This window comes from Benincasa hispida, chromosome 9 (assembly GCF_009727055.1).
Source record: "Benincasa hispida cultivar B227 chromosome 9, ASM972705v1, whole genome shotgun sequence".
NCBI classification, from domain to species: Eukaryota; Viridiplantae; Streptophyta; class Magnoliopsida; order Cucurbitales; family Cucurbitaceae; genus Benincasa; species Benincasa hispida.
The window spans coordinates 72,397,811-72,409,881 of record NC_052357.1 but is presented as its reverse complement, the minus strand read 5'-3'; the positions used below and the strand labels follow the sequence as shown (position 1 = coordinate 72,409,881).

Sequence of the window (12,071 nt, the reverse complement as noted above, 5' to 3'; positions counted from 1 at the left end):
CAGCTTCAGGAGTCTTGGAAGCTTGAAGTAGAAGTCTTGGAAGAGTATTTGTGTCTTCAAAAGTATTTTGCCTTATAGGAGTATATCTTCAGGAGTCTTGGAAGCTTGAAGTAGAAGTCTTGGAAGAGTATTTGTGTATTCAAAGGTCTTCTGCCTTATAGGAGTGCAGCTTCAGGAGTCTTGGAAGCTTGAAGTAGAAGTCTTGGAAGAGTATTTGTCTCTTCAAAGGTCTTCTGCCTTATAGGAGTGCAGCTTCAGGAGTCTTGGAAGCTTGAAGCAGAAGTTTTGGAAGAGCATTTGTATCTTCAAAGGTCTTCTGCCTTATAGGAGTGCAGCTTCAGGAGTCTTGGGAGTCCTCTGCTTGTTAATGAATTCTCTTTGGTTCTTCTTAGTGTAGAAAATGCTGTCTCCACAAATGAAGAGAACTTCTTTATTTATAGAGTTCTCAAGTGGGCTTCGTGGGCTTGGTTGGTCCATGGGCCTGACCCTTGGGTTCAATTAGTTGGTTTTGAGCTTGATCTGGAATTTGGGTCCAATTCAAATTTTTTTTTTTGGTAGTTTGGATTTTAAGCCCAAATAGTAATATCAAATTGGACCAATTTGATATCATCCGATTCATCCGCGTGACGTCATCGAAACTTGTCTTCAATTCAATTCGAGACATGTGTCAACTTCTAATTGGACCCAAAGTCAATGATTTAGAAATTCGTCGTTAATTTAGCAAACGACGTGGTGACTTGTGATTGGTCCAAAATTTCTCATTCAACAATTATTATTATTATTATTTTACCATAATTGAAGTAATTGTTTTTGAAAAATTGAAGTAATTGTTTATTATAATAAATAGAAAAATGGTTGTTATTACGGATGTTTAAAATGTCGATGTTAATAGAAATATCGAGGTCTTAATTTTACGAAAATTTCGATCAATTACCGATAAATTTCAATTTCGATGGATTTTTTTGGAAAAGTTATAAAAAATTGACACATAAATTTAAATTAATAAATTAATATTTTATGATTTTTAAACAAACTAACATATCTATTATTTATATTACATTTACATTAGTGAAATTTTGTTACTTAGGCTCCATTTTGTAATTATTTTATTTTTTGTTTTTGTTTTTTAAAATGAAACATATAAGCACTACTTTGATTTCCAAATTTCTTCATTTGTTATCTACTTTTTATTTTTTATTTTTTGAATTTTGCTAAAAATTCAACCATTGTACAAAGATGCAAACCATGGTAAGAAATAAAGAGAAAATGGACTTAATTTTCAAAAATAAAAAATAAAATAGTTATCAAATGAGGCTTAATTATTATGTTTTGTAGATTTTTTTTAATGATATAATATAAATATCGATTCGCCCCTTATGTCGATATTAAACCCATGGAAACATGAAAATTTCTATGGAAATTTCGACATGTCGATTAAAATTTAACACTATAGTTATTACTAAAAACACACCTTTTTTCTTTTAATAATATATTGATATTCTTTTCTTCACTCCTTAGGTGAATGTTCCGAGATTTTCTTTTTAAAATAGGGCTAGAAATAAGGTTGCTCATGCCCTTGCGATGATGAAGACCTGACTTCTCTGCGATATTTTTTTGTAGTGTCTCTTCCCCGAGTGAGAGATCAAAGGAGCTTTTTTGGTGGCAAACCTTTCTTAAACAGGGTGTCCTCCGCTTTGTTAGAATGTCGAAATTATCCCTTTAGTTTACTATTATTTTCATAAATTTCGTTCTTGAATTTTAAATTATGTAATTTGTTAGTGTATGTAAATAAATTATATGGTTGGCGTAGTAAATGCCCGAATTGAGAAAAAAACTACCCAATGGTCCCCATCCCAACTTTAGGATGGTGAAAAATACAGCAACAAAACAACAAAACCAACTCAGAAACAAAATCGAACTTGTAGTTGTCGTAAGGGTAACTAACCAAAGTAAAAAGAAAAAGAAAAAAAAATGATCTCTACAATGCAATTTGGATTCTCTCTTCTACCACGTGTCACGATCGTACTAGAAAAAAATAGGTCGTGACTCTCTCGATGCGCACTAACACACTATAGTGTCACTTAAAGACACGACAATCCATTAGTGACTCGTTTTTATTTCGAGCTACATGGAAGAAAATATTTTAGTATTACTCTGCGATCATTCCTCTCATTCATTATTTGACACTTCATTAAATAATTTTATCTAAATTATTATTCATTTATCTGGTGGACCCCAAATAATTCTCAAATGTTATTTTTGTGGCCACAAATGAATAGAACTGGTAAGAAAATTTTAAATCTTTTCGTAATGTGGTTGAAGGACTAGACATCACGTTAAGTGAAAATTTATAGTGAAAATACTAATAAATAACACAAAGTTATTGAAAAAAAAAATGTAAACAAGTAATAGAAATAACAAAATTTTAGATTTAGTGAAAGTATGTAGAATAAAATTAAATATTTTGAAAGTATAAAAATAAAAATGATATTTTAATCTAACATGATTGGTTAAGACATAAATAATAATTTTTTTTAGGAGGATAATTAAAAAGATTTTGGCCCACAATTTTAATATTGTTTTTTTTAAAATAAAAACAAATTTATATTGATTTGATAAACAAGAAAACACTCATTAATATATATGAACAAATATTGTAGATTATCAAAGTGGAAAGGCTATATTCAACTCCATGATAATAATTTACAAGGGCTCTTAATTATAAAATTAATTAATTTTTTAAGGGAAGTAATTAAAAATTATTTTGACAATAAACCAACCTTTGGTCTTAAGGTCGCGTTAAGACCATAATGTCCATTCCTGTCCAAAAAAATCTAATTTTAACATTAGTTAAACATGGTAGTATAATTAATAAGAACATTTATTTTATTCTACTTATAAATAATAAATAATAAAAAAAATTCATAGAATATAAGTTTGAAAGAAAAATGTCAACCTTCACATTTCTTAACTAATCAAAGTATAAATTTTCAACTAAAAAAATTAGAAACTTGAATCATATACTTATTGTTATGAGATACTTTTGGATCAAGAATTACGAGCTCAAGATGACAGACTGTTAGGGATAAAATCAAAATAATGATAATCATGTGAGGGTTAGAAGACCGTAAGAAATAAGCCAATAGGTCGAAAGAGGAAGAGACTAGGAAAAGGAAAGGCGTGTTGAGCCAAATGACCTAACTTGTCCACCTCCGCCTCAGAAGTCGAGGCTGAGGTGAGCCTCTATCCACCCATAAAGGCTCGACTTCTCGTGGACCCTGATGCAAGCCCCTTCGCCAGCCTGAAATTGCATTCCCTAATCCCTCTATCCTAGATCCAACCTACCATAAATTAAGGGTCATAGATTCATAAGCATCACCCAAGGTAAGTTCTTCTTCTTACTTTTAGCTTAGCTCTAACTCCAACCCTTTGCTAAATATTGACTTAAGCATTAAAGATTTCGTGGCAAGTACCACACCAGTGTTTTCTTCTTCTTTGTCTTGCAGTCGTCTTTCTTTTCCAAATTATGAATTCATTGTTGCAACCACGTGAAGGTCAAGCAAATCTTCTTATCCAAATTTTATCTATCAACCCTAGTAATTGTATGCTAGAAGTTTGAAAAAAATGTGCTCATATGTTTGGTTTATTAACTTTTTAAATAATTCAATAATTAAATTATACAAAATATTTCTAAACTTTTTTTTTTAAGTCGAATTACATATTTATTAGTTGCTAACCTATTGAACTAGACTCGTTTTCACTTATTTCTCATTTATTTATTTATTTTTTGTCGTTAAATATCCTATTGTTGTTTTTATTTCTAAGGTATACAGTAGAGTTGCGAAATGCTTTTCTTCTCCCTTTTTCATATTTTCTGCTCCTTTTAATTTCATTACAATCTTAACTTTCCAAACTTATCAAAGTTTTAAAATAGCGAAAAAGAAAACCCGATTATTTTATTGTTATTATTGACTAATAATAATTTGACTTAGTCCTTGCAAATAACCTTTTTTATTGAACAACAAATGTGGTAGTTAGAGAACCAGTCTTCACCTATAGAATATATAATAAATATTTAGAGAAAAAAAAATCAATTTGACTCCTAAAATTATAGAATTGTATCAAATAAAACGTTGCTTTTACCTACAAAATAATAATTATTTTTTTAAAAAAAAAAAAAAAATTATCATGTGACAAATTTTTATTAAATAATTGCCTAGGCAACATCTAAGTTTTTCAGAAACTTTAAATATCAATTTAAATGTTAATCTTTTTATGAGTGAATAAATTTATATCTTCCATTAATGATTTATAACTATTTTCACTTAACTCGGAATCACCTAAGATTAGTATTACCCTAAAATTAAAAAAAAAAAAAAAATTGTTGTACATCATTCTTTGTAATAAGTAGAGATAAATCAACTAAAAGAGAGAGGAAATAAGACAAGACGATAAAAATCGCATATAAATTAATAAAACATTGTTAATACTCATTTGATTTCAACATTTTTTTTTCTCTAACATATGTGATTCAATAGTTTTAAAATAGAGTTATAACGAAGATTCATACATCAAAGTCTAGAATTTTAATGGATATGATTGATTGTTTGAAATTTTAAATCTCAAAGTTTAGAGTATAAATCGATTTTTTATCCATCAAATGAACATGACCTCAAAAAAAAAAAAAAAAAAAATTGTATTGCGTACTTTCTCATCAAAATCCATTTTTCTTTCACTAAATCAAATTATTTATTGGGAATTTACATAAGTAATAAAAGTTGATTTTTCATGAAAACTTAATTAACATAGGATCTAGTTATATATACTTCAATCGATGAAAAGATTAAGCATTTGAATCTGTCACCTAATATACTTTTTTTTAATTGAAAAATAGCTCTCCTTTTTCTTTTTTGTCCATTTGAGCAAATTGGTACAAATAAGATCACCCTTAAAATAAAAAAAATAAAAAAACTTTGTTCTTTGTAAATATTTTAAAAAACCCTATTTTAGTAAATTCACAAAGTCTTGAAATTGAGGTGTTATAGGTCTTTATTTATATATTTATTTATTTTAGGAAAGTGTAACGGTCATTTGGTTGTTAAAGACAATACAATGGAAACTACAGTTTTCAACTTTTCAGGAGAATTTTCAGATGATGTATTGAGCAAACCAATCCAACTAACTTTTCAAAATTGACAACCTTTTTACAAAACCTCACCTTCTTTTATCTTTTTAACTTCATCTTAAAGTCATTTTCAAAACAAAAAAAAAAAAAAAAAAAACATTTTTACTTTAATCTAAACTTTCAATTTCGTCACATTACAACTTAGATATTTGTTGCTATTTTGCTAATTTGATAAGTTTTTGCCTAAAAACTCTAGTATTTGTATGTATGATACAAAATTAAAAATATTTGAAAGAAAAATGACATGAGAAATTTTTAAATTGCTTTTGGCTAAAACTAATAGTTCATTTAATAGAAATTACAACATTTAACTAATTAGATCAACTTGAAAAATCAAGATAAGGCAATAAATTTAAGAATACAAATGAAAAATTTCCCAATAAAAGGTCATTTTCATCTCATTTTTAAATCATGCAATACAATCTATTTTTGAGTTTTATATAGCTATACGTGAGTGAAAAATTAGAAGTTCTAATTTTTCACTCACATATTGTATACATCCTCCTAAATAAATATATTATTTTGTTTTGAAATAATTATAAAAAGAACTTAACAATAATCCGACGACTTTTTAAAATTAATGATACTAGGTTCCATTTGATAATGAATTTTGTACATTTTTTTTCTTTTAGATTATGAATATAAAAATCACTTTAATTTATGATTTTCTTTATTTTATCATCTACTTTTTAGTAATATTTTCAAAATTCAAGTCAACTTTTCAAAAAATTAAAATAGAGTAAAATTTTAAATTTAAATTTTTGTTTTTTGAATTTTGGTTAAGAATTAAAATAAATTTTAATAAAATCATTACACTTAATTAAAAACATTCACATCATAATTATTATAAAGTAGTAATCTGAAAATTAAATGGAAAATATTGAAACTTAAGAAGGAATTAAATTCAAATTAAATTCGAAATTTTTGGTAAAAATCTAATATTCTAGAACCTAAAAAACAATTCGAAATTAACAATTAGATAGCTCAAGGAAGAAGTTGACACGTAATTAATTAACAGAATCCCCAAATAAAACGCGGTTTCAAAAAACTTGGTTATTTGGTTAACCATTTTTTTTCCCCTTTTTTTTCCTTTTTTTTTTTTTTTTTTTGTGTGTGGACAGTCAACAGAATTCTATTTTCTTTCTCTCTTTCTCTCTTCTCCTCTTTGTCTCTCCCATTCATGGTGGATCTTCCTCAGGCTCTTGGCATCTCCTTTCGAAATTTCTGCAAATCCTACAAATCCTTCTTCAAAAAATGGCATTCTAAGGCCAAGAATTCCAAGAAGGATGCCGATGTTGTTGATACCAAACACGACGCCACCTCCGACGCCATTGGTAACAATGGACCTTCTAAGGTATATACCGCTACCGCGGATTTTGTCATCTCCATCGTCTTCCTTTCGATTCTAACTTAATTAGGAAGATTTCAAACTTTTTTATGATTGAGCCTGCAATATCTGAGATCTCGAATTCGAATCGATCGTTCGAATTCGGTCCTCGTTATTTCTTTTTCTTGTTCGAATTAATTACGGATTATTGATTTGGTCTGTGGCTGATGATTTCGATCGAACAGATAAAAAGGACGGAGAAACCCTAATTTATTAGGCGTTTAATAAAAGATAATCGTTGATTTCAGGATCATGAGGAAGTTAAGAAAACGGAAGGACCGACGACGATGAAAAGTGTTCATAGCTTAAGATATGGAGGTCAGAGTATGAGAGAGAATGATGCGACAAGTTTCAGGCCGCGAAGCTATGACAGCGGAGTCTCTTCTCTGTCACGGAATGCGAGTCGGAGAGGTCAAAATCCGTCGTCGACGTCGTCGTCTCTGTTTCGGAGCGTGAGCCGGAGGAGCACGGAATCGGTACCGTCTCGAGTGAGCAGCGGGCGGAGAAGTATTGATTCGGTTTCGTCTTCTCCATTGCTATCAAAAAGTGGTAGCCGGATGAGCACGACGCCGATCATGTTCTCGAATTCCTCCGGCTTACTGAAGCCGGCGCCGATCGAGAAGCAGCTCGAATGCACGCTGGAGGAGCTCTGCTTTGGGTGCATGAAGAAAATTAAGGTCACAAGAGACCTCATCTTGATCTCAGGGTTTGTCCTCTTCTTCTTCGTAAAACCCTACCCCAATTCCCTTTGGCTTTTATTTATTTATTGGAAAAATGCATTTTTTATTTTAAGTTTTAGTCGTAAGTTTTGAGTTTGATTTTAATTTAATCCATAAATTTTAAAATGTTATATATTTATACTTTTAACTTTAATTTTTCACTAAATACTTACTTTCCCTTCTTTTAGAATTGATTTATGTTAATAAATTAAAAATCGTTAAAAGAATTATAATAAATTAAGTTTAACTATTTTTATCCTTTTAAAATTAAATTTAAAATTTTTCTTCTAATTATTTTTAATTAATTAATAGAAATTGACATCAATGATTAAAAGTAAGTATTTGATAGAAAATTGATGATGAAAATGTAAAATCTTGAAATTCATGGTCCAAATTGAAATAAAATTCAAATCTCAAGAGAAAAATAGTAACATTTTAAAATTTAGAAACTAAATTGAAACAAAACTCAAAACTTAATGACTAAATGATTAACATTTTAAAACCTAGGGGTCAAATAGAAACTAGAGCCAAAACTTAAGATCAAAAAAGTATTATTCCTTTTATTTATTTATTTATTATTATTATTACTATTATTATTTGATATATCATTTTAGTGACTTACCTTTCAATACCCCACTTTTTATTTCTTTTATTTAGTATATTATATATAACATTCGACGGGCAATCAAAAAAAATATAAAACTCAAAATCTTGGCCAAGTTACACTTTTTGGTGTTCGAGATTTGAAGCCGGTATCTATTTGGTTCATGAAATTTAAAAAATGGCACTTCAGTTTTCAAAATTGATAAAATCATTCACTTTTTCGTTAGTCAACTAATGAAAATGGTCTATGAAGTTTCAAAAATGAAACTTTAGTTTTTAAGATTGATAAAATCATTCACTTTTTCGTTAATCAATTAATGAAAAAGTGATGTGATATTCATGGGTATACAAAATTAAATGACTTGAAAATATTTATTAATTTTTATATTATATTTATATTGGGTAACAATTTTTCCTTATCTCTTTCCCTCTCTCCTAGCTCCTCCCTCCCTTTCTTTTCCCACGTTCTCTCAATCAAAATTGAGAATAAAAACCCAGAATTTCACAACACAAAATTTGGATAATTTCACTATACTTCTCTCTTAGCTCTCATTCTTCTCCTATTGCATTCAAAAGTTCATTCATATTTTTGCTACTCTTCTCCTCCTGCTTTTACATATCAGACCGTTGATTGGTTGTTTCGATAAAAATATTACCGTGGGTGGACTTTGAATTTGGTGGGATTGAATTTCTTTATGGGGTGCTTTTATGTGTTTTTGTTTCTATTTTCAGTGATCGTAAGGTTTCATTTTTTCTTAATAGGATTTTGTTTGCTCTATTTCAAGTGTTCTCACGGTCTAAATAGGGGCCAATAGCTTAATAAAACTAGTTTATTTGGCACTCTAAATTGCTAACTTTTGTTGATCACTAGTTTATTTTCTTTTGTTACTCCATGATTAGAATTTGTTGATGGGTACTTTTTGTTATTAGCTCTAATTTGTGAGAGAATGTGGCTGAAAGAGAAGAATGGAAGAAGAGAGAGGTGAGGGAAAAAGGGTGTACATGGTTTGGGTTGGATTGGGTTGAGGGTATTTTTTGGACCAATCCGATTGGTTTGATTGGCAACCCAAATGACCCAAATAAAGTTTCCAACCCTACCCAACCCTTAAAATTCGGATTGGGTTGTCGGGTCATAATTTATTATTATTTTTTTAATGAAAAATATGTAAATTTATATACAACACATGATTAATAACTAAAATCTCATTAAATTAAGATGCTAAATACCAAATATCTATAATATTTATTATAAACTTTAAACAAAGGAAAATATCATAACAATTTTAAAAGAAAAATATTAAAAACTCAAAAATTAATCAATACAAAAAAAATCAAATTTTAAACAAAAAAGAATATATATATATATATACAAAATTTGGATTGGGTTGGGTCAACCCAATTTTTTTTAGCCAACCTACATCCCAACCCAATAAAAATAGAAAAATTCAACCCAACCCAAGAACAAAACCAACTCAACCCAATCCTTACATTTTGGGTTAGGTAGTTTGGATTGTTCGGGTTATTTGAACACTCGTAGAGGATAAGAGGAAAAGGAAAAAAATGTTTCTCAATATAAATACAATATACAATTTTTTTAGTTGTCAACTCATCAATGACACGTCACTTTTCCATTAATTGATTAAAAGTCAATTCAAGAAAGAGATCATTTAGAATGATTTTACAAATCTTGGAACTAATATGTCATTTTTGAAATCTTAGGGACTAAATAGATATCAACTTCAAACCTCAGAAATCAAAACTGCATTTTGCTCCAAAATCTTTTTAACTCATTTGGTTGAATCGGTTGAATGAAAAAATATATTATAAAGTTGCATTTGAATTTTTAGTTTGGCATCTACTTGTTGTCATTGCTAATTTGCTCGAGTACAATAGGCTTTCTGGTGCAACGTGTCACAATCGCTCTTTCGGAAGCTTCTCTTAGCGATTGTGCGGCACTTGTTCCCGCTCACGAACAAGCCAGCCAACTCGATTACGGACTGCCGATGGCACACCGAGTGCCTCTTGCAACCTCCACCCCCGTTTTAGGGAAAACGGTTTTAGAAAACGGGTTTGGAGAAAAGGTTTTCGTAAGAAGATTTGTGAGTGTGAATAAAGAAAGAAAGATTGTAGTAGACTAGAAAGCAATAAGCAACAACAACGGCTTTATAGAGTACTACTCGGGGTATGAGGAAATGATGGTTAGTCTTATCCCCATATAGTGCATTCTGAACAAAAAGCCAACTGGCGCCCTTGCATATGCAAAAGGGCGAGTGGTCACTTACAATGAAAATGTAAAGAAACCAAGCTAACTAAACTAATACAATACAGGACATGAAAATATGCTAGAAGGGGGTTGGATTGGGCATGCGGCCATGGGCAACAGGCCCTGGACAAGCATGACCGTTACACAACGCAACAATTAGTGGAGTTAGAGGTTGAATTACCAACTTTCCCACTTTTGAGGTGGTAAATAGGTGGTTATCTACTAATCTATTTTCTGGTTGATTAAGTAACTATGTTGTTTAAGAATTATATGAGTGATTCATCTTTGAATTTAATACAAAAAGGAAAAAAAAAAAAGTGAAGGAATTGATTTCAAAACTTTAAATTTTGGGAGTTTTAGAAACAAATGTATAGTTCAATCTAATTGCTTTTGGTTATTGAGGGGGGCTTGTATATCCCCTGAAACTAATTTTTTTCCCCTCAAATTTATAGTAAATAATATTGTTAATTTAAAATAAATTGAGGGGAGGCCCTATTCATGAAACAATGATTATTAAGAGATTCCATTATTAATATATTGACAGGAAAACGATGGAGGAAGAAGAAACACTGACAATAAAAATAAAGCCAGGGTGGACAAAGGGAACTAAGATAACATTTGAAGGAATGGGGAATGAGAGACCTGGAAGTTATCCTGCCGACATGTCGTTTGTGATAGTTGAAAAACGACACCCATATTTCAAAAGAGAAGGTGACGACCTAGAGTTAACAGTGGAGATCCCTCTACTGAAAGCCCTGATTGGTTGCAACATTTCAGTGCCTCTATTGGGAGGAGAAACAATGAGCTTGAAGATACACGACGTCGTTTGGCCTGGGTATGAAAAGGTCATTCAAGGTCAAGGTATGCCTAAACTTAAAGATGATAAGAGAGGCAACTTAAAAGTTAAGTTTTTGGTTGAGTTTCCAACCGAATTAACTGACCAACAACGATATGATGTTTGTCGAATTTTAGAGGATTCTGACTATTCTAAATAAGGGAATTTGGATTTAGGATTTCACTATTTCATTTCTTTTATATTTTTTGTTTGATTGATTGTAATTTATATTTTGGCTTTTTGAGTGAAAGAAGATTTTTTAAAAAATCCATTCTTTGCATTTAATTGAGAGGGGGAAAAGAGAGAGAGAAAAAAAGGAGGGAAAAAGAAAACCCTTCACTTTATTTGACTATTTATTCAACTTTACCTAACTAGGGCCTTTGTTTTGGAATGCTCATCCCTTAAGGCCCTAACCTAACTCTCTGGGTTGTTGGGCTTTTTAGTCCTCATACTACTTATCATCTTTTAGAGTTGGTCTAGGGTTGATCGTTAAACTCAGATAATCCCCAAATTATGTGAATGTGATCTTATTCAATTACTTAAATTTTGGGTGAGTAGAGTAAGGTTATATAATTCACACTTCAATGTAATGCGATCTATTTACATCGAATTATAAATGTTTGATGAGTTTTATAATTTATGGAAAATTTTGAAAATAATAATTATGAAGTACAGTTAATCTTATTAGATTGAAAATCAAAATTTAGAAAATATATTTCAATTTTTATTTAAAACAAGAAATAATAATTATATTTGAAATTGATATATATTAAAATAAAGGGAAAGTTGCAAATATAGCAATCAGACCCAAAGTATTAACAAATATAACATAATGTAGAAATTACAAATATGACAAAATTTAGATAGTCTATTAAGGATAGCCCATATCGTTGGTAGGTGGTAAGAGTCTATCAACGATAGAAGTTACTATAGAAGTCACGGTAGAAGTCTATCGCTGATAGAATTTGCTATATTTGCAATTTTTCTAAAATGATGTTATACACTTGGTTTTTATCCCAAAACATACTATCGATTGCAGTTACCCTAAAATAAATTGGGGTGAATGCAATAAATAGTAA

General features: G+C 29.9%; 1 protein-coding gene across 1 annotated transcript; it reads left to right on the top strand.

The window, feature by feature from the left end:
* The first annotated feature begins 6,301 nt into the window (after positions 1-6,301).
* LOC120086554 (dnaJ homolog subfamily B member 4-like) lies at positions 6,302-11,642 on the top strand. Its single transcript, XM_039043263.1, has 3 exons — positions 6,302-6,539; positions 6,821-7,278; positions 10,702-11,642. The coding sequence occupies exons 1-3, from the start codon at positions 6,366-6,368 to the stop codon at positions 11,150-11,152; spliced, it is 1,083 nt and encodes a 360-aa protein (XP_038899191.1). The 5' UTR covers positions 6,302-6,365; the 3' UTR covers positions 11,153-11,642.
* The last annotated feature ends 429 nt before the right edge of the window (positions 11,643-12,071 follow it).